General features: G+C 43.8%; 1 protein-coding gene and 1 long non-coding RNA gene across 4 annotated transcripts in view; one reads left to right on the top strand and one right to left on the bottom strand.

The window, feature by feature from the left end:
- The window catches only part of ABCA10 (ATP binding cassette subfamily A member 10), a 54478-nt gene that overhangs the window by 1535 nt on the left and 29599 nt on the right, over positions 1 to 23344 (bottom strand). Inside the window, exons 22-37 of one of the 3 annotated variants that reach the window (XM_002696224.7) lie at positions 22117 to 22254; positions 19893 to 19994; positions 18636 to 18803; positions 18313 to 18426; positions 11736 to 11852; positions 10566 to 10649; positions 8482 to 8573; positions 7670 to 7790; positions 6906 to 7023; positions 6445 to 6536; positions 5173 to 5351; positions 4838 to 4913; positions 4673 to 4767; positions 3814 to 3933; positions 3568 to 3708; positions 937 to 1016 (exon numbers count right to left, since the gene is read on the bottom strand). In XM_002696224.7, the coding sequence (XP_002696270.4) occupies positions 937 to 1016; positions 3568 to 3708; positions 3814 to 3933; positions 4673 to 4767; positions 4838 to 4913; positions 5173 to 5351; positions 6445 to 6536; positions 6906 to 7023; positions 7670 to 7790; positions 8482 to 8573; positions 10566 to 10649; positions 11736 to 11852; positions 18313 to 18426; positions 18636 to 18803; positions 19893 to 19994; positions 22117 to 22254 (1837 nt within the window). The remainder of the gene's footprint in view (positions 1 to 936; positions 1017 to 3567; positions 3709 to 3813; positions 3934 to 4672; positions 4768 to 4837; positions 4914 to 5172; positions 5352 to 6444; positions 6537 to 6905; positions 7024 to 7669; positions 7791 to 8481; positions 8574 to 10565; positions 10650 to 11735; positions 11853 to 18312; positions 18427 to 18635; positions 18804 to 19892; positions 19995 to 22116; positions 22255 to 23344) is intronic. The other 2 variants (XM_005221367.5, XM_024981112.2) reach the window with 2 other exon arrangements.
- On the top strand, positions 211 to 22171 carry LOC132342980 (uncharacterized). The gene is made up of 3 exons (XR_009491609.1): positions 211 to 565; positions 18305 to 18451; positions 21828 to 22171. It is a non-coding gene; the product is annotated as an uncharacterized lncRNA (long non-coding RNA).

Raw genomic sequence — 23344 nt, 5'->3', positions numbered from 1 at the left:
TAAACTGCATTTTCTTGAAGGATAAATTAAAGAGTGCTGATACGGCTAGTCAAAAGAGCACTGCATCCCCGTGTAAACGACCTGTAAGCCTCCCTCTCGTTACCGAGAACCGTGTGGCTCTTTCAGTGTGCGGCCTTCTGAGGCTCTGTGCCTGTGTGCTTTGGCGTCCAAATCAACTGCTGAGCATCGCTTTGTTGTCGTGTAGTGCTTACGTCGTGTAGTGCTTACGTCGTGTCCGGCTCTTTGCGACGCCGTGGACCGCCGCGCGCCAGGCTCCCCGCCCTTCACTGTCTCCCGCAGTGCGTCAGGGATGCACCTAACCGCCTCAGCCTCTGCTCCTGGTCTGTATTTACAGATCCACGGAGTGTACTCCCTGCTGGTCCCCGTGCAGTAAACGCCATGCTTCTCACATGTCAAGGTACCAGAAACACCCAGCGTGAGCTGTGCTCAGCGCCTCTGAAACCAGTTCAGAACCGCCTCTCCGACCCTGACTGGCCAGTCTCATCCCTGCGTGTTTTCAGTCGTCCCAGCACCGACATAAGCACACGGATCAGTGGAGTAGAAGGTATCCACAGTTAGATTGAATCCGTGGCTCCAAGCTTCTGCTCTTGTGCCTCTGACTTTGACAAACCTGGAACTGCCAGAAGCTCGCCTTGGTGTTCTTTGGGATGCCACAATGATAATTATGCTCCAATGGTATGCAAGGGAACCAGGACAGAGTGTTCTGACTTATTTCCTCGTGAGCAGAGGGGGAATCGGGTGGTGTGAAGCCAAGTCTAGGGTCGTCCATGCATTCCCTTTAAGATCTTTAAGACTATTCCAGGGGAAATTTTCCAAGGCTTGACTGATGCTATACATTTTGTCCTTGAAGTTATGTGATATCCATTCCATATGAAAAAATTTACAGTACATTAAGTTTCAACAGTCTAAACTCACCTGCCTCTAATTTGGAAAAGGTCTGAGACAGAGGGTGGACATCCTCTATGGCTAATTTATATGCCATCACGAACGAATATCTGGGAGGAGGAAAGAGGGAGAGTTACTATCCTTCAACATTACAATACTGGGAAGGTCTTGACAGCTAAAATAACCAAAGAATTTTTTAAACGTTTCCTTTAAATAAAAGGCGAATAGTTTAATTTGATAAAACATGAATCTGAGCCAAAAAATTATCTTTCGTCATAAAAATCTGATTAGGACAAAAATCTGCTTGCCCCTAACTTACTGTTCAAGATAAATTCTGAAAAATCACTCTGATACACTTTCACACTTGGCCTGTGGTGTCTTTCTTTTGTATTCTATTTCTTACTCTCAAAAGCCAATCTTTCTATGCTCCCTGGAACCTTTTAATCAAATTTTCTTCTTTTCAATCTTTTGTACAAGAATTAAAACTTGTAGAGCTCTCTCCCTTTAAAAAATTCTTCCCTGACCTCTAGCCTTCCCAAATATGTCCATCCGGGACCTCATGTTGCACAATTCAGTGAACATTCTTTGGTCCTTCTCCTTTAGACTTCTCAAAAGAATCAAATTCACACACACTTAATAACTTTCTCCTTTTTATTTATTACGTCCTTGGGGGTTTTTAAGTTAATTTTCACTGGAGACAGTTCTTTACACTGTTGTTAGTCTTTGCTGTGCAGCAGAATGAATCAGCCTCATATGGATACAGATCCTATCCCCTCTGGTTTGCATTTCTTTCCCATTAGATCACCAGAGAGCACTGAGTAGGGTTCCCCGTGATCTTCAGTAGGTTCTCATTAATTGTCTATTTTATACATACTATCAGTCATCTCCCTAATTCACCCCACAGCCCCTTCCCCCTTGAAAAGAAAAGTAAATATCGTACATTAACGCATGTACGTGGAATCTAGAAAAATGGTACAGATGAGCCTATTTGCAGAGCAGACACAGAGACACAGATATAGAGAACAAATGTACAGATGAACCTATTTGCAGAGCAGACACAGAGACACACATGTAGAGAACAAATGTACAGACACCTATATGCAGAGCAGAAACAGGGACACAGGTAGAGAACAAATGTGCAGACATCTCCTTACACATCATGGATATGAGCTTTCTCTCCATCTTCTGTGCACAGAGCTCACTCTTGAGTGTTTACACGTGATGTTTTCTCAAAAGAGTGACTCTTATCCCCATTCTTCCACCGGCCAAACCTGCTCAGCCTTAAAGTCCACCCTTAACCCTCATTCATTTGCATCTTCCTTTGCTAATACTCTTTCCTCAAAAGGACTCAAGCACCGTAAGAACCTCGTCTATCTATCTAGTCCATACACAGTGTCCAGCCTCCAGCACGATATGTGCTCATAAGTAATAGTTTTTAAAAAGAGTAGTAGTATGTAAGAAAACTGTACACCTTTCAATGAAATTCTGGCTCAGTCTGCTATTCACATGGGTTTGCTTATCTTTATTTGTAACTCACAGCTGACCTCACGCAACTTTAAAGGAACCATTCCATTCTCCAGGGGGATCTTCCCATCCTGGGGATCTTCCCATCCCAGGGACTGAAACTGGATTTCCTACATGGCGGGCAGATTCTTTACCATCTGAGCCACGAGGGAAGCCCAAAGGAACTATAGGGAGGATCAAATTATTTATAGTCAATTAATTTAAGATAGAGTCAGGGAAGTTCCCTGTGGTCCAGGGTTTAGGAATCCACCCTGCAATGCAGGGGGGCTCAGGTTTGATCCCTGATTGGGGAACTAAGATCCCACATGCCTAGGAGCAACTAAGACCACGAGCCAAAGCTAGAGTCCTCGGGCCACAACAAAGAGTCCACGAGAGTCGGGGAAGAGCCCGTGGCTGTGACTAAGAGCTGACGGGGCCAAAGAGGTTAGTGGGAGAGATAAATCCAAACCCCAATTGGAGCAGGAAACTGCAACCCACTCCAGCATTCCTGCCTGCAGAATCCCCAGGGACATCTTAAACCCCACCCCCCCCCCCCCCCATTAAGGCAAAGTCAGCCTTTCTGAGGCATGTGAGTCTGTTCGAGCTCTTGGTGTGATTTCGTATTTGGTAAAATGTTATAGACTGATACAGAATTTTCATTGTCTGTTTAAAAAAACCATTAAATTGATGATCAAGCTTGTACTTTCCCCCTAATCTCTGTCATTCCACAGTTTACACACACACACGGACACGCATACTGTCCACCCATTAATACGAAACACTCACTGAGAATAACTTTCAGGTGTTGTCTGTCTCCTGTGTGTCCTTGTTGCTGTTTAGCTGCTCAGTCATGTCTGACTCTTTGCGACCCCATGGACCGTAGCCCACCGGACTCCTCTGTCCATGGGATTCCCCAGGCAAGAATACTGGAGAGGGTTGCCATTTCCTCCTCCAGGGGATCTTCCCGACCCGGGGATCAAAGCCCACATCGCAGGCAGACTCTTTACGGCTGGGCGGCGAGGGAGGCCCCTCCCTCCTTCCTAGTGGCCCCTCCACAGCCTGTTTGTAACCGACAGGCCGCCGGGGCTCCCTCTTCCCATCCTCTGGACGAGCCGAGGCCGTGGGTGCTGGAGGCCTCACACCTGGGGCGGCCCTCACCTCTCCTGCCGAGCAGCCTGGGGGAAGAGCTTGAGAATCTCCATGTGCAGAGGCTCCACCAGGGTGAGCGCCTTTACCTTCACCTCCAGTAAATAGTCTTTGCCGAACTTGCTTTTCAGATGCTGAACAGAACCGATACACCTGGTCCAGGGAAGGGAAAGAAGAGTTGAAAGACAAGAGACGCCTCCTGGGCTCTCTGCCCCTGCGGATGCGGGGGAGGGGTCCGCGCGCCAGCCAGGCACCCACCTCAGCCTCCCGGACACCATGATGGCCACGCGGTCGCACACGGCCTCCGCCTCGGCCATGGAGTGGGTGGTCAGCAGGGCGCCCCTCGCCGAGCTTTTAACAATGGCCTGGATTGCCTGCCTAGAGACAGAGTAAGGGACTGTTTGCACTTCGAAGGTTATCTGGGAAAATTGATGAACGGGAATGACCAAGGAAGTCTTAACAGAGAATGCTTAGATTATGTTGCAAGAAAAAAAAAAATCTTTGGAGAGAAAGAAGAAAAATTGTCGTGTGTTAGGTAATTATATCACCAAGTCAACAGGCTCTTAGAATGAAAAGCAGATGTTTTAAAAGTGTGCCTGACTCGGTGTTTGTTTGAAGAGCAGGAGAACACCACACTGCAGGGTTTTCAACGACTGAAAAATAAATCAGGAAGAAAGAGGCAGCGGGAGGACCAGCAAGAGAAAGAAGTCTATGGAGCGCCTTCAAGAGCCCATTTGATTCTTAAAATGTCAATTTTTGTCTTCCTTGAGGAAATCTGAGTGAGTGAGTGGTAGTTGCTCAGTCGGGTCCGACTCTTTGTGACCCCATGGACTGTAGCCCACCAGGCCCCTCTGTCCGCGGGATTCCCCAGGCAAGAACACTGAAGTGGGTTGCCCTTCCCTTCTCCAGGGGATCCTCCAGACCCAGGGATAGAACCCGGGTCTCCTGCATTGCAGGAAGATTCTTTACCATCTGAGCCATCAATATGTTGAATTTCAGTGAATCAAACAATAGAGGGTCTGAGCCTCAAAGGTTAGTGGAGAAAACGTGAAAACTCAATGAGCCATCGCTCCAGACTTAGACGGTTGACACCGACACTTCATATGACGCCACTCACCACATCTGCAGCTGCCCCTCGGGGTCCATCCCTGTGGTCGGCTCGTCTAGGAGCAGCAGAGCCGGGCTCCCCAGGACGCTCAGCGCGAAGCTCAGCTGCAACAGAGAGGAGCCGCGTCGGCGCCGGCCTGGGTGCGCGCGGGGGCGGGGGGCGGCCTGGTCCTACCTTTCTCTTGGCCCCCTCGGGTAAGGCCTTGGCGGGGAGCGCCATCTGGTCCTGTAGCTTCAGCGCGTCCGCCAGCCTGCGGGAAGCACTCTGATTACGTCCGTGCCCAAAACATCTAGGGCACCCCAGCACTTTCAGTCGGAGAGACGTGCACGAAGCCTCATTCACAGGGCCCCAAACAATACATGTCATGACTTGGTTCTCGTTCAGATTTTCAATCATTTGCATGCAAGTTAGAGGCACGGTTCATCATCTCCTTTTCACATTTCCTGAGTAAGTTCTGTGTCCCCCCTTCCTCCAGCTACAAACCGCGTGCGGGAGGCTTCGCACCACACCTTGAAACGCTGAGAGCAGCCTCCTCTTTGGTCAGGCCTTTCACGGCCGAGTACAAGTCCAGGTGTTCTCGGACCGTGAGGTCGGGCCACAGCACGTCCTCCTGTGGACAGTACCCCAGATGCCTGAAGCCGCCGCCTGCCTGTCGCGTCGGAGGTGTTCCGCTGTCCCTGAAAACCACCTGCATCGAACAGCAAAGGTCAGCGTCACCTGCCTGCCGCTTCGACCCTCCTCCCATTGCTGAAGGAGGGAGAAACGACCATTCAGCCACAGCCCTTCTTCAGCATGCAAGAGGGGTTTTATAAATTCATCTGTTTATTCTTTTTTTTTTTTTTTTTAATCATTTGATGCTGGAGAGAGTGTGGAGAAAAGTGAACCTTCTTACACTGCTGGTGGGAATGCAAGCTGGTGCAGCCACTACGGAAGACAGTATGGAGGCTCCTCGGAAAACATAAAGGACAATTACCATGTGGTCCAGCAATCGCAGTCCTGGGCGTATACCCAGATGAAATTATCATAAAAAAAAATACCTGCAGCCCTATGTTCAGAGCAGCGCTAGTCACAACAGCCAAGACATGGAGACAACCTCCATGTCCATCAACAGAGGAGCAGACAGAGAGGATGGGGCACGCACGTACGATGGATGTGCAGCCTCGAAAAGGAACGAAAGGAACGCCGTGCGCAGCAGCGTGGATGCAACTGCAGATTATTTCACTAAGTCAAGTCAGTCACAGAGAGAAAAACAAATATCACACAGTAGCACATATGTGTGAAATCTCAAATACGGCACAAATAAACTTATCTAGAGACTCACAGACATAGAGGGCAGACTGTGATCGTCAAGGAGGACATGGGGAGGGAGAGGGTGAACTGGGAGTCTGGGGTTGGTATAAGCAAACTATATGCATATATATAAGTATATTCACAGGATGGCTAAACGAGGTCCTGCTGGAGCACAGGGAACTATATACAACGTGATAAACCATAATGGAAAAGAGTGGCCAAAAAAAAGAGTGTATATATGTGTATAACTGAGTCACACTGCTGGAGAGGGAAGTCCGGTGTGCTGCAGTCCCCGGGGTCGCAAAGGGACAGACATGACCAGGCGACTGAACTGCACTGCTGTATGGCAGATATCGGCACAGCACTAAATCAGCTATACTTCAGTAAAACATAAACCATTTGACTGACTGATGAGAACAACAGAAGAGGCCACTGACACTGAACAGGACATTCCCCCGGCCGTGAGCTGGGCTGCCCCCCACGCCACGTACCACTCCCGCGGTCGGCTTTGTGTCTCCAGTTATCATCTTAATACAAGTGCTCTTCCCAGCTCCATTGTGCCCCAGCAGTCCCAGTACTTCACCTGGAAAAAGGCTCACCATCACTTTCTGTTCTTAAAAAATCGGCTAACCCAAAATCACTTAGCTCAGGAATGTTTGAAATAAAATAGCATTTTCAGACAGCACCTCTGTCATTTCTATGTGAATGAAAAGACTGCGGATTTACATGAGAAGAGTTTGGACATCTGGATCTAAGATAAGTTGGTTTTCTTGACATTTGATCTGGGACAGGATTTTGAAATAAAAACGTCTCTCTGCCAGCAAGTCAAGTATTTTTATAATTACATGTTAACTGAGATATATGAACAGACTGAAAGAATGAAAAGCATTCCCTTCCTAGTGCTAAAACTAGAGAATAAGGAACATCCTAATAAACAATACATTATCCAAACCTTTGTTAATACAGAAGGAAACATTCCGAACGGCTGTTTTCGTCTTTCTTGCTGAAAAGCACCTTTTCTTTTCCTGTTTATATTCCTTGTGTAAACAGCTTGCCATTATTACTGGCTTCTAGAAAACATGGGAGAGCATGATTTTCCTCTTAAATATTTCATATTTTGTGCATTCATGTTTCAACTTTCATTTCCTAGGCTATGAATTTAACCAGATTTTTTGTGCCAATAGTAATTCAGCCTCTTGTTTCAAATAAAACCCTCAAATGTACATTTACGATTGAGGACTTCTTTATCAACTTCTTATGAAACTAATTCCTAAGCAAATGTTATTTCCTTTGTGTTACGCTAACCTTGCCTTTGGCATTAATTGCCCTTCTTATTAATTTTAATGCAGTATGAATTCACCTACTCTTTTTCATACGCTATTTAGAATTATTGACATGACAATTTCAATATATAGCAAAATGGAATTGAAACTCTTCAAGGTGTGGGATTTTGTTAAAAATTGATAAAGAATATCAGAATTCTTGAACTGCTCTGATGAATGAAGATTAAAATCCACCAAAAAAATGGAAGAAGAGAAAATTAAGAGCGAAGACTGGATAAATTCTTCAAAAGGTAACGACCTGAATATGAGCTACAAATGGAAGGACTGAGGATGCAATCGCAAGTTTTCACACTAAAAGCCAGCACTTTGTCCACTCTACAAGACAAGCTGACTATTTCAGTACTTCACCAGCGGCCCAGTTGCTTGTTTTCACCTCATCCAAGCTGGACGCAGTGAGTGCATTCGCCGTTTTCACCCTTTCCGTTTGAACGTCTTCATCCTCTTCTTCCGGTTCTTCTGGGTTTGGACGATATTCCCCTCTTCTTGGAGAGATTCTACAGAGAAAATAAAAACATTAAAATGAAATTCTAACTGTACAACCACTACCAGGAGAATATGGCTTCAATGATTTAATTCTTTTTCTCTGTTTTACAGGAATGTAAATGATTACATAATGACGAACAGGATTCTCCTTGACAGTAATAACTCCCTCAAGTAGCCAAGTCCCATGAAATACTCTTTGACTATTTATTCTCTTTAAAACTTTTTATCCCATCCATCGACCAGCTCTTTAAATCCTCTCAAATACAGACTTAGTCTTTTTAGTCTGTTACCATCTAGGTCATCATCCCGTTGCATCATAAACGATCACCATAACTGGCCTCTCTCGCCTTTTCAGAACATTTCACAATGAGCTCATTTTTCATTCCTGCGTCTTCTACTCAGAGACCTGTTCTTCCCATAAGCGGGAGAAAAAACAACGCTTGAAGCTTAACCACTGCGTGAGCAGCTCACAAGACAAACACCCAACTTGCCCAAAATCACAAGAGCTGTGTCGAAACTGTATTACTGCACTCAAAGTAATTCTCATTTTTTGTGTTTTTGTTTTATTTTTTCAGAATAATATTTCCCAGTGGGTCTAGCCGAGAGTTTGGATAGTAAATCCACACTAATAAAATGATGTTAAAAGAACTGCTGTACATATTACATGTTTAAATTATATTCAGATGTTAATGTTCTCCCAACCTGAAAAATGGATCTTTCCTCATTGTTTCTTTTCCATACTTCATTTCCAGGCACCGTATAATAAAAAGAAAAACGATGATCTGAAGGTACGGCTAAAGGCAATGAAAAATGATTAGAATATTAGTATCATCTTGGGATTCAAGCTCCACAGGCGGAATATGCCTTCTGCCATAGGAGATTTGATCATTTTCTTACAAATTTGATAAAAGTCTTATAAAATGCTTCTCACATGGAGAAGTTTCTCAAACCAACCTTATATATGCTGCCTACAAGGGACTCACTTCAGAGCTAAAGACAGATACAGAAGTAAAGGGATGGAAAAAGGTATTCCCTGCAAAGCAAAGACAGCTCACGTGCAAACGCAGCCACGCTCACATCATACAAAACAGACTTTAAACAAAGACGGTGATATGAGACAAAGAAGGACATTCAGGACTTAGGGATCAATCAAACAAGAAGAGACGCAACTGTAAATACATAGGCATCCAAAGTAGAAGCGCCTAAATAAAGTAAATGTTAGCAGACACACAAGGAGAAGCGGACGGTAACGCAACGATAGTGATATGTGATGCACGCGTGCTCACTCATGTCTGACTCTTTGCCACCCCGTGGACCGTAGCCTGCCAGGCTCCTCTGTCCGTGGGATTTCCCAGGCAAGAATACTGGGGTGAGAGGATTGCCATTTCCTCCTCCAGGGGACCTTCCCGACCCAGGGATCGAATCCACGGCTCTTACATCTCTTGCACTGCAGGTGGATTCTTTACTACCGTGCCACCTGGGAATCCCCAGGAGCAGGAGACTTTAATGTCTCACTTATATCAATGGACAGATCATCCGGGCAGAAAACAAAGAAACCAGCATTGGCCTTAAGTCATGTATTAGATCAATTGGACTTTATATATACATATAAATTTCATCCCAAAGCAGCAGAATATATTCCTGTCAAGCACACATGGAACATTCCTGGAACGGAGCACACGCTAGGCCAAAAACCAGGCCCTGAGAAACTGAAGAAAACTGAAATCACAACAAGCATCCTTTTCAACCATGACTCTCTGAGACTAGAAATCAACTATAAGGGGAAAAGTTGCAAAAAACACAACGATGTGGAGGTTAGATAACTGTATAACTTTGGCATTTATTCACGGCCAGCAGAAAACCGCCATGTGTGACGCGTCTCCGTGTACATGGGTGAAACAAGAGGAACAAACATTCAGTATACAAACACCCATGTGCAATGCATACATTTTACACATTTATGAATTTATAAACATTTAGAAAATGTTCTCGCTCGTTAAACTCCTTTTCTGCCATGAAGAGAAAACAAGAAGCCTGTGGTCCACTCTTTCCCCCTTACTCCTCATTTACTATGATGCACAGAAATAATATTTACGTTTTGCTTCAGTATCTTTTCCCAGTAGAAAATTCCACTTACTTTGCTCTCTTTATTCTTCATTATTCAAATTATCTTCTGTTTTAATCCGTATTGAAATGATTTTTAGGCACACACCACCTTTGGTGTTTCTTATAAACCACCTCAAATTGTCTTTGGATACATATATCAGCAATGTATAGTAATAGCAGTAATAACAGCAATCTAGACTTTAGAATTTCTGGTATATACTATACTGTTCTTGCTTTAAAAATCCCATGGACAGAGGAGCCTGGTGAGCTACAGTCCATAAGGTCCGAAAGAGTCAGACATGACCGAATGACTAAGCATACACTCTATACAGAAAAATACCTTTAGGTTCTACTACCATTCCATTTGATTATAGAACACAGCGGTGGTGATGGTAGTGGTCGTCACTCAGTTGTGTCCGACTCTTTGCACCCCCACGGACTGTAGCCCGCCAGGCTCCTCTGTCTGTCCATGGGATTTCCCAGGCAAGAATACCGGAGTGGGCTGTCTGCTGCATTGGCAGGCAGATTCTTTACCAGTGAGCCACCCGGGAAGCCCGTAAAAACAGTAAGAGCAGGTATTTGGGCGAGCATTTCAATTTGCCATTCTTTGAATAAGAGCAAGTGCATCATGTGGCTATAAATCCTATGTAGTATATATTCAGATAGAAATATTTTCTTACTATGAAGATTGGTAGAATCATTTTACCAGTTGCACTCTTCTCAGGGTCCTGACTCTCGGACCTTCTGTGATACATAGAGGACAACTGTTGAAGAAAAGCAAGGGCTGTATGAAATTTCTCTGCATCACGAATATAACGTTCTTATGCTAAATACACCTGTATCACATGACTTGCTGTTTCACAGGACATGAGGGAATGCTCTGTGAATTGGGACAAGACTTGTTCTATGACACTAAAATCTGTCGGGAGGTGACACCCTTCCTTGGTTATAATCTCCAATACTTTCTGTATTTGGACTCTGTGCAGAGCGTGAGTGCAAATGTGCTAAGTCACTTCAGTTGTCTCCGACTCTGTGTGACCCCCATGGACTGTAGCCCGCCAGGCTCCTCTGTCCATGGGATTTTCCAGGCAAGAATACTGGAGTGGATTGCCATGCCCTCCTGCAGGGGACCTTCCCGACCCAGGGATCAAACCCGCATCTCTTATGTCTCCTGCATTGGCAGGCAAGGCCTTTACCTCTAGCACGACCTGGGAAGCCCCAGTTCTGTGCAGTGGGGATTCACAGTTTCTTTTTAGTGGAAGTGACTGAACACACAAATGTGAGGTGGTTGGGATCTGCTGTCACGTCCCCAGAATTCTCAGCGGTACTTGGATCCTCCCAGAAGTTCCTAACAGTATCTTGCTTCCCTTCCTTCACCAACCACTCACCCCCAAAGCAATCTACTGACTTTTAGTGGTACAAAGAGCATAAAATATCACATCTTCCCTGCAGTCCTCTGTTACAGGGAAAGGTGGAGCTAAGCACAAAAATAATTTCAGATATTTATCAAAATTGAAATGGGAAACTTCCACTTCATGGTGAGAAGAGAGAGTTCTGTAACAGTGGGAAAAACATAATCAGTTACAATCCCCTCTTGGAATTCATAAACCACAGTTGGGTTTCCTGTTGCATTTCTTAATGGATTTACCTGCTTCCTTCCGGGTGTGAATAATGGGTTCTGGGTATTTGAAACTTTTAGCTTCATACAATTTTCATGTCTTCTTTTCAGAATTTACCAACAATTGAATAATTTCTAAAATTTTATTAAATGTACCTGCTCCCCTATCAGAAAAGATTTAATTAATGAGCTACATGGTCAAGGTAAAAATAAAGTAAGTAAAACTGCTTACCTCTATCATTTGGACAAGAAAAAAAACTGAAGTGCACGAAGGTATTAAAATTATACATATAATTATAATATTTTCAGAATGAGTTAGTCCCAGGAGGATGAGCATAAATAGTGAGATCTAAAGGGAAAAAATCGACAGACATAATTTGCTCAGTCATATTTAATGTAAGATGTTTTCTATAAGTGATCTGTTTTCCTAGAAAGATACTCCTATTTTCAATTTTCACCTTACGTACAACATCGAGAAGACCGCCTCTTTAAGAAGCATCAAAGTGTCATTACAACTGAGACACATGATTACAGTTAAAGTCTGACATAAACATCTAAAAGCTGCTGCACTATCCGGTACGGACACGCGGCAACCATTTAAAAAAAGGACTATAATATTATTTTGCTTTATGAACATCAATCCTTATATGCTTTCAGCACTAGCACACAATTAACTTCTTGTCGAATGGTATATGTAGTACCATAGTTTTAAGAATAACAAGAGAATAAAGAAGGGAATAGAAACTTCTCTTAGCATCTACTATTTACCAAGTATTTTGATGAGCAATTTACCAGCACTGTGATAGCGAATGCTCTTGGAGAGACTCAGTCCTAACCCTGTAAAGTGCTACTGCTTTATATATACATTCTCTGAGTTCAGAGAACTAAACCTCAAAAACCTGAAGTAACTTCGCCCAATATCTTACAGCTTTTTAGTGCCAACTTAGAATCCAAACCTGGGCTGTCTGACTCCAGAGCCTAAATTCTTACCCTCCATACTTTTATAAGAAGAGATTGGGGGCTTCCCTGGAGGTGTTAAGACTCTGCTCCCAATGCAGGGGGTCCAGGTTCAATCCCTGGCCCAGGAACTAGATTCCACAAATTGCAACGTAAGATTCTGCATGCTGCAAGAAGACTGAAGATACCATATGCCACTGTGGAAAATTCTTCAAGAGATGGGAATCCCAGACCACCTGACCTGCCTCTTGAGAAACCTGTATGCAGGTCAGGAAGCAATAGTTAGAACTGGACATGGAACAACAGACTGATTCCAAATAGGAAAAGGAGTACGTCAAGGCTGTATATTCACCCTGCTTATTTAACTTATATGCAGAGTACATCATGAGAAATGCTGGGCTGGAAGAAGCACAAGCTGGAATCAAGATTGCTGGGAGAAATATCAAGAACCTCAAATATGCAGATGACACCACCCTTGTGGCAGACAGTGAAGAAGAACTAAAGAGCCTCTTGATGAAAGTGAAAGAGGAGAGTGAAAAAGTCGGCTTAAAGCTCAACATTCAGAAAACGAAGATCATGGCATCTGGTCCCATCACTTCATGGCAAATAGATGGGGAAACAGTGGAAACAGTGGCTGACTTTATTTTTGGGGGCTTCAAAATCACTGCAGATGGTGATTGCAGCCATGAAATTAAAAGACGCTTAGTCCTTGGAAGGAAAGTCATGACCAACCTAGACAGCATATTGAAAAGCAGAGACATTACTTTGCCGACAAAGGTCCGTCTAGTGAAGGCTATGGTTTTTCCAGTGGTCATGTATGGATGTGAGAGTTGGACTATAAAGAAAGCTAAGTGCCGAAGAATTGATGCTTTTGAACTGTGGTGTTGGAGAAGACTCTTGAGAGTCCCTTGGACTGCAAGGAGATCCAACAATCCATCCTAAAGAAGATCAGTCCTGGGTGTTCATTGGAAGGACTGATGCTGAAGCTGAAACTCCAATACTTTGGCCACCTGATGCAAGGAGCTGACTCATTGCAAAAGACCATGACGCTGGGAAAGGTTGAGGGCAGGATGAGAAGGGGATGACAGAGGATGAGATGGCTGGATGGCATCACCAGCTTGATGGACATGGGTTTGAGAAAACTCCAGGAGTTGGTGATGGACAGGGAGGCCTGGCGTGCTGTGATTCATGGGGTCCCAAGAGTTGGACACGACTGAACTGAACTGAACTGAACTGAAGACTTGGCATGGCCAAATAAATAAATATTTTTTAAAAATTAGAGATACCAAGGGAACATTTCATGCAAAGATGGGTACAATAAAGGATAGAAATGCTGTGGACCTAACAGAAGCAGAAGATATTAAGAAGAGGTGGCAAGAATACACAGAACTATACAAAAAAGGTCTTAATGACCTGGATAACCACAGTGGTGTGATCACTCAGCTAGAGCCAGACATGCTGGAGTACGAAGTCAAGTGGGCCTTAGGAACCAGTCCCACGAAAAAAGCTAGTGGATGTGATGGAATTCCAGCTAAGCTATTTCAAATCCTAAAAGAAGCTGCTGCTAAGTGCTGCACTCAATATTCCAGCAAATTTGGGAAACTCAGCAGTGGCCACAGGACTAGAAAAGGTCAGTTTTCATTCCAATCCCAAAGAAGGGCAATGCCAAAGAATTCAAACTATCTCACAACTGCACTCATTTCACATGATAAGCAAGGTAATGCTCAAAATACTTCAAGCTAGGCTTCAACAGTACATGAACTGAGAGCTTCCAGATGTACAAGCTGAATTTAGAAAAGGTAGGGACCAGAGATCAAATTGCCAACATCTGTTGGATCATAGAAAAAGGAAGAGAATTTCAGAAAAACATCTATTTCTGTTACATTGACTACACTAAATCGTTAGACTGTGTGGATCACAACAAACTATGGAAAATTTTTAGAGAGATGGGAATACCAGATCACCTCACTTGCCTCCTGACAAGCCTGTATTCAGGCCAAGAAGCAACAGTTAGAACTGGATATGGAACAATGAACTGGTTCCAAATGTAAAGGAGTACATCAAGGCTATAAGTTGTCACCCTGCTTATTTAACTTCTATGCAGAGTACATCATGCGAAATACTGGGCTGGATGAAGCACAAGCTGGAATCAAAATTGCCAGGAAAAATATCAATAACCTCAGATATGCAGATGACACCACTCTAATGTCAGAGTGTTAAGAGTAACTAAAGAACCTCTTCTTTTTAAAATTTATTTAATAGGAGGATAATTACTTTACGATCTTGTGATGGTTCCTGCCATACATCAACATGAATCTGCCAAAGGCATACATGTGTCCCCCTCATCCTGAATCCCGATTCCCCCTCCCTCCCCACCCTATCCCTCTGGGTTGTCCCAGAGCACTGGTGTGGGGGCCCTGCTTCATGCATCAAACTTGCACTGGTTGCAAAGGTGAAAGAGGACAGTGAAAAAGCTGGCTTAAAACTCAACATTCAAAAAACTAAGACCATGGCACCTGGTCCCATCACTTCATGGCAAATAGATGGGGAAAAAATTCAAACAGTGACAGACTTCATTTTCTTGAGCTCCAAAACCACCGTGGATGGTGACTGTGGCCATGAAATTAAAGGGTGCCTGCTCCTTAGAAGAAAATTATGACACACCTAGACAGCATATTAAAAAGCAGAGACATCACTGTGTCAACAAAGGTACGTATAGTCAAAGTTATGGTTTTTCTAGTAGTCATATACAGATGTGAGGGTGGGACCATAAAGAAGGCTGAGCGCCAAAGAATTGATGCTTTCAAATTGTGGAGTTGGCAAAGAGTCTTGAGAGTCCCTTGGACTGCAAGGAGATCCAACCAGTCCATCCTAAAGGAAATCAACCCTGAATATGCACTGGAAGGACTGACACTGAAGCTGAAGCTCCAATACTTTGGCTGCCTGATCCAAAGAGATGACTCATTGGAAAAGACCCTGATTCTGGGAAAGACTGAGGTCAGGAGGAGAAGGGGGCGACAGAGGATGAGATGGTTGGATTGCATCATTGACTCAATGGACATGAGTTTGAAGAAACTCCAGGACCTAGTGAAGGGCAGGCAAGACTGGTGTGTTACAGTCCATGGAGTCACAAAGTGTCAGACACAACTGAGCAGTTGAACAACAACAAAAGTTTAAAAAAAATTAAGGAGATATTGCATGAGTCAGCTGTCCACGCATCCAGTCAATGAGTCAACCCATAATGTGTCAGATACCAAGATTTTAAGTATATGAAACTGATTATAGAATTAAAAAAAAACTTTTTAAAGTGTTCTGTCTATAAGCACAAGAAATATTTTCTCATAGAAAAAGCAATATAAACGGAAATAATCTGAGGGTTCATCAGCGTATTTTAGGACCTTAATCAGAACTTCCTGAAAGGTTCCCTGGCCACACCGTCACGGTTATGAGAAGCGGTGCTTTAGTGAGATGTGTGTCGGTGCATCTTCTGTCTCGTGGAGACCTGCAGCCAAGCTCTCTAATCTAAGAGTGCAGGAAAAGAACTTACCCTTCACCACCCTACTTCCTCCTCTCCATCCCTTTCTTTTACCTTTTTTTTTAAAGAATCATTTATTTGGCTGCATCGGGTCTTGGTCGGGGCTGAGGGACTCTAGCTGAGCTGCACAGGCTGCGCTGCTCTGTGGCTTGTGGGATGTTAGTTCCTGGACCAGGGATGAACTCACGTCCTCTGCATTGCAAGGCAAATTCTTAATCACTGGAAAGCCCCCTTTCTTTTTATCTTACTGTACAAATTAGCTCATCCATCACTTCTAACCCATTAGAAAAATTAAAATAATCCTCCCATTAACTGTTCCTTCCAACAAGCAGCAATAGGTACAATCTGTCCACGGCACTTCCCAGGCAAGTACACTGAAGGGTGGGTAGCCATGCCCTTCTCCAGGGGATCCTCCTGACCCGGGGACTGAACCCACATCTCCTGCACTGCAAGCGGATCTTTACCATCTGAGTCACCAGGGAAGTCCTAGGATTCCATGCTTAAAGGTCAACCAAATATGAACTCTTGATTAAAAAAAAAAACAAACAAACATACAAGGCGACAGCCCATTAAGAGTGAGCCGAGAAGGGGAAAAAATACAGATTAAAACTATCTGAAGACTTTAGCTACTAGAATTATCAAACAACAAATACAAATATGTCAATTAAATGTAGACATAAATCACATGTGAAATTTAAAAAAAACACAAACTAGTCACCAAAGGCTGTGAGGAACAGTTCAGGAAATTTGAAACAGAAGCTGAGTTCTGAAAAGCAAAACTGAGGTTTTAAAAATTAGCCAAAGATTAAAGATAATTTAGACACAGTCGAATGGTTTTTGGTCATAAAGCCACTGTTAGAATAAACAGGATCACCACATAAAGTTTCCAGACTTAAACATACCCAATAAAATAGTCTCAAAACATATACAGCAACATTAATTCGAGGGTAAAACCGACAAATCTACCTTTCCATTGGAATGCATGAGGAAAAAAATTAGATCAAGACCAATTCCAACAGTTAAGGACATATTACCGTGCTATGACATTTAACCACCAATATCACAGCCACCAATAAAACCGGCTCAGGATCACAGGTATACAGGGACGAGACTTACCAATAAAACCGGCTCAGGATCACAGGTATACAGGGACGAGACTTACCAATAAAACCGGCTCAGGATCACAGGTATACAGGGACGAGACTTACCAATAAAACCGGCTCAGGATCACAGGTATACAGGGACGAGACTTACCAATAAAACCGGCTCAGGATCACAGGTATACAGGGACGAGACTTACCAATAAAACCGGCTCAGGATCACAGGTATACAGGGATGAGACTTAGAAGCTCAGAAGCAACTCAATCACCTTTAGGATGTCTACTGTTGCAATGAATTCTCGAACTGGTTGCGTTTGGACATTTCTGCCCACAGTAAGCCCAGTCTTTGGATACCACCCACAGTGACCACCAGCGTAGATCTCACGGCCTTAGAGAAGCAAGACCTTGGTCTCCTGACCCAATCCCTCCACCTCGTCCCCAAAACAGACAGGAGAAAGGCGAGTCCACAAGAAAGAGAGAAAGGATAGAACATCTTTCCTTTTCTCACCAAGGGTCCTCAAACTAAGGGCATGCCTGAAATGCAGCTGGAGAAGGAAAGTTTCATTGTTTGTAAGATTAAAAGTTGCGTTTTGGACTCGACTGGCCTTTCTTAGTACTTAAAGCAAATCTTAAGGAAGGAAACAAGACTGTGTTAATATCCACAACGGTCAGAAAGGAGTGCTGACCTGCTCAAGATGCCAGCAAGGCCTGGGGGAGGAGGCAGAGCAGAATATGCCTGACGTGGCTAATAATTTTATTTCTTAATAAAACTTTCCTCTGTTTACTTGTTTGCTTATGTTATTAGTCAATTTGGCCACCTAGCACAATTTTTTTTTTATTATTAATAAAGGAAGGAGGAAACCTCCCTGAATTGAGAGGCTCAGGCTCAGGTCTAATCCTTTAAAGTTTCTCCCACTCTATCAAATGAGGGAATTGACCCCAGTGATCTAGCCTTTCAGCTAGGACACGTCAGGATTTCTATAGCTGTTTCATCTCTTTCCAAAGAAACAGAAGTGCCAAAGAGACTTTTGAGAACAGAAAAAAAGGGAAAAAAAGAAGAAAATGAACTGAAACCTTAAACCATGAGCATGGCCAAAGTGCGAAAGAAGTAGTTCCACTTCCTCCTAAGTATTTATGCCTAACTCTCCAGTTTTAGAAAAGGAACTTCAGGAAAACTTCATATAAATACGTATGTGTGTGCATTTTCAGATACTTACGAGAAAAAAGCTGAGGGACCAAAAGCCGTTATTTTTCCTTCCGCTGGGAAAGAGGAATGAAATCACGTACGTGAGGAGTATGAGACACGCCGCACAGCTGGCCACGCAAACCACCTGACCACACAAGATTAACAGCAAGGTTAGAGACGGGGTCACGGACAGGGTGAGGGGCAGGCAGAGGATCGGATCCCAGATCCCAAAGCTGTCAAAGGCAATTTTCTTGCACATGCCTTTTGTTAAGGACAAAGTGTTAATGAAAACGAATTTTTTTGTTTTGATTCTATTATTATATTTGGGGAGTTTGGGGGAAAATGACCACTTACCAGAGCAAACATGAATTGTAGTACAATTGTGGATTCCAAAAATATGTAGTACATTAAATGTATCGAAACAAGAATTCCGAAATAAAATGGGATGTCCACCAGGGCCTGTCCACACCAGTATGCTGAAGGACAGAGGCCTGAGATCCGTAACTGAGATTGGGCTTTTTGCTGGTGAAGAAACAGAAGGGATACGGGTGAGGCCGAGATCGTGGGTAGAAGACGTATTTTGTTTCTGTGAAAATGTTAATTTTTAGTAAAATTTTAGAAGTAGTATGCTGCAGCAGCTACTTTTTTTGGTGAAAAGTCCATGTTCTTTTATATAGCAAATCTGCCTTCAGGAATTTGCTAGCCTGGGTTTAGAAGGCAGGCCACAGGACAACTAAGACACTCACACTATCCCAGAGAAAATAGCATGTCTCCCAGCTGGGGCTAGCAGTAAAGAATCCACCTGCCAATGCCAGAGATACAGGTTTGGGCCCTGGGTGGGGAAGATCCCCTGGAGGAGGAAAGGACAGTCCACTCCACTGTGCTTGCCTGGGAAACCCCATGGACCGAGGACCACGGCAGACCACAGTCCATGGGGTCGCAAATAGGCATGACTGAGCACAGATGGCACGTGGCCAGAAAGAGCATTTTCCAAAATCCCTGCCATCCTGCTGGGGCGAGAGGATGGGGTCACCACTGGCCCTGCAGGAAGCGTCTGACCTGTGCCCCCTTTACAAGAATGGAGTCAAAAATTAGGAAATGTGGCATATCTTATATTTCACACTAAACAATTCCCTTTAGAATTGTAGATTAACTACACAAGTCAAAAGTAGTGCATTTTCACCTCTGAAGTTGATGTGAAGCGATTCCCTTGTTAAAAATATGTATGTATTTGGCTGTGCTGGGTCTTGGTTGCAGCATGCAAGCTCTTAGCTCCAACATGTGGGATCCAGTTCCCTGATCAGGGATTGAACCTGGGCCCCCTATATTGGGAGTGCAGAGTCTTAGCCGCTGGGCCACCAGCAAAGTCCCTAGGGTGAGTCCCTTTAAAACCAAGGTTACTTTACTGTGGTCAGTCATGAACTTTCTCACCTCTTTGACATCACGATGAACCATTTAATAAAATGCATACTTAGATTGGAGTAATACAATTCATGTGTAAACATTTTCTCATCTAAGACAATAAAATTCCAGCTTACTGAAGTCAGAGAGAATCGTCTCTCCTCCTCTGCCCACCCTCCATGCGCCCCCTCCCCTCACCCAGCTTCTTACTTTGTAATCACTGACGCTGCTCATTCCAATGTAAGGAGAAAGGCAGTTTACGACGAGCAACAAAAGAAAATCCAAAAGGCCCATTCCCCATCTTGGGTTATCCTGCAAGTTCCAAACACATTCGTAAGCTACTGCGCTTGTTACCGATCACACAATCAAACACAAGGATCAAATACATTTAGGGAAAAGGTGAAAGTGTCCAAATGGAAGGATATACCTGATTTAAGAAGCAAACAAAGAGCAAACATGTTTGTTACCCTTAAAGGCAGGTTCCATTCCCAGGAACTGCACGATTTGAAAAGAAATTTAAAATCTGAATTTTATACGCCTGTGTTAAGAAGACAGACAACAGTTTCTTTTGCATATTTGGATCTGGTGCGTGAAGACTAAGTCATTTCAGTCGTGTCTGGCTCTTATACGACCCCATGGGCTGTAGCCCTCCAGGCTCATCTGTCCATGGGATTCTCCAGGCGAGAATACTGGAGTGGGTTGTCATTTCCTCCTCCAGGGGATCTTCCCGAGGCAGGAATCGAACCTGTGTCTCTTATGTCTCCTGCACTGGCAGGAAGGTTCTTTACCACCAGCTCCAGATCTACCATAATCAAACACTTGTGTTAGGAAACATTTGGAGGCTGAGAAGTGGTTATTAAAATCATGTGTGATCAAAAGTTGCACTGCACTCCACAAGATACAAAAGACAAAACAACCAAGACCCCAAAGGACACTGTAATATATAAAGCGACAGAGAGAACACTGAAATTGTAAAAAGAATCGTAATTTCAGGGTTGGACCACACATTCCACACTTGCTTTAATCAGCAACTATGAAATGCTCAGTAAATCCCCCAGGGAAATCTGACATAAGATGAAGAATTTGGGTTGGAGGCTTCTCTGGGTGTTCTAGGTTTTCCAAGAAAATCTGTTCATTCATTAATTTCAGAAACTATGTATTGGGCTACCTAAGAAGTATAAAAAGCTATTCCAGACTATGAACCAAAGAAAGCCCAAATTACTAATATGACTCTTTAACAGTTCTCTGTCATTTTAGACGTCTCCATGTCCTTTAGGATCTTGGCCCTTTCAGGTTCTATGTCTTAGGGAGCTGGCTGTAATTTCTAACCAGACACAATTTCAGACTGCAAGAGTGGGGCCTGTGATAGAGCATGATAGCGTATTAAGTGTGGCAAATGAATGGAGAAACAGAGCCACTTAAAGGGTCGAAAACAATAGGGAACATTCGACTTACTAGAATTCTATTATACATTTACATTTTCCCATAAACATTTTAAAAATGGTAATGAAGCTAAACATTCAGTTCAGTTCAGTTGCTCAGTCGTGTCCGACTCTGCGACCCCATGAATCGCAGCATGCCAGGCCTCCCTGTCCATCACCAACTCCCGGAGTTCACTCAAACTCACGTCCATCGAGTTGGTGATGCCATCCAGCCTTCTCATCCTCTGCCATCCCCTTCTCCTCCTGCCCCCAACCCCTCACAGCATCAGAGTCTTTTCCAATGAGTCAGCTCTTCCATGAGGTGGCCAAAGTACTGGAGTTTCAGCTTCAGCATCAGTCCTTCCAATGAACACCCAGGACTGATCTCCTTTAGGATGGACTGGTTGGATCTCCTTGCAGTCCAAGGGACTCTCAAGAGTCTTCTCCAACACCACAGTTCAAAAGCATCAATTCTTCAGTGCTCAGCCTTCTTCACAGTCCAACTCTCACACCCATACATGACCACAGGAAAAACCATGGCCTTGACTAGACGGACCTTTGTTGGCAAAGTAATGTCTCTGCTAAACATTAAGTGAGCTGAAAAACTCTTTATCTTTCAGAATAATGGCAAGCATGTATCGAATGCTTACTCTCCCCTTGCAAAATGTAACTCCCTCCTAAGATGGATTTTTTTTTTCCTGTGCCGTGTACGCTGTATCTCCAGCATCTAGAAGCAGCCGGTCCTGGCAGACACTCAAGAAACACTTGCAGAAGGAATGAAGACGGTACATGCCAGGCTCTGTGGCAGGTGCCTAATAAATTCACCTGACCCTCACAGCTTCACAGGAGGTGTGAGGATGTCCCGCTCTTAGAGGAGAGGCCCAGGAAGCAGGAGGGCTCGCAGGGAGCAGGCTGCATGCTCAGGTACAGGCTCTGGCGCCCCTGCCCCTTCCTCAGCTGAGGAAGCCCTAGGCAGCTGAACTGCCTCTCACAGAAGTTACCCCTCTACTTACGGGTGGAAACGTGCTTCTCTCCGTCTTAATAAGCTCTGTGACATTAAAGATTCCAAGCAGGGCATTGCTAACAATCCCAATGAGAACAGGAAAACAGTTCATCCTCTTGGTATTGCATGCAACTGAAAATCTGTAATCCTTTAAAAAAAAAAAAAAGGAACGCAAATATACGCTCTAAATTCTTAGAGTAAATCTCCTTATTGCAGAGTCTGTAAACTGTCGGGGTGGAATTAGGATAGGGAGACAATTAGCTTTTCCTTGACACTTCTCCCTACTGGAATTGGTACAAGACTGCCTTATTTTTGTAATTCAAGTGACTTATTCTATACGTGAAATAAATGGACATTCACGAACATGGAAAGATGTCAAAGATCTAGATTCTATGTGACAAGGAAAGTCGTAGGACTTGTCTAATACGATTTCAATTTAGAAAATATGTTTCTGAACATGAGATCATTCTAGATATAGTGAGTTGTGTTTTTATAAAGGAAAAAGTGTAGAAGATAATTACTAAATGCATTAATATGAATATAATACAGAAAAACGAATGGAATTGTGAAGAGCATTTTACCTTCTATGCGACATACTCCAGTAACGTTTGAATTAATCTATTAAACAGTATTGCTTTTTTCTGCCTTATGGAGGTATAGTGAACGTCGCTCACTTGTGTCCGACTCTTTGTGACCCCAGGGACTATACGGTCCATGGAATTCTCCAGGCCTGAGAGAGGGTGGCCATTCCCTTCTCCAGGGGATCTTCCCAACTCAGGAATCGAACCCAGGTCTCCCGCATGGCAGGCAGATTCTTTACCAGCTGAGCTATCAAGGAAGCCTTATTGAGGTATAATTGGCAAATAAAACTGAAGTTATTTAAAACACTTGAAGTGTGCATCGCAGTGAGAATTCCCTGGTGGTCTAGTGGTTAAAACTTGGTGCTCTCCTCGCTGTGGCCCGGGTTCAATCCCTAGTCGGGGAACTAAGATCCCTTAAGCCACGCAGTTCTGCCGATAAATAAATAATGTGTACATCATGGCAACTTGATACCCATATAACTGTGAAAGGATTCCTCCCATCAAGTTAACTAACACATCCATACCGCACATGTATATGTGTGTGTGTGTGTGTGTGTGTATTTCTTTTTGTTGGGAGGGCAAGAATACTGGAGTGGGTTGCCATTCCCTTCTCCAGGAGATCTTCCCGACCCAGGGATTGAATTCGGGTCTCCCGCA

Source organism: Bos taurus, chromosome 19 (assembly GCF_002263795.3).
Source record: "Bos taurus isolate L1 Dominette 01449 registration number 42190680 breed Hereford chromosome 19, ARS-UCD2.0, whole genome shotgun sequence".
Taxonomy (NCBI): Eukaryota; Metazoa; Chordata; class Mammalia; order Artiodactyla; family Bovidae; genus Bos; species Bos taurus.
The sequence above is the reverse complement of the archived record's forward strand: the minus strand, read 5'-3'. Positions and strand labels throughout refer to the sequence as shown.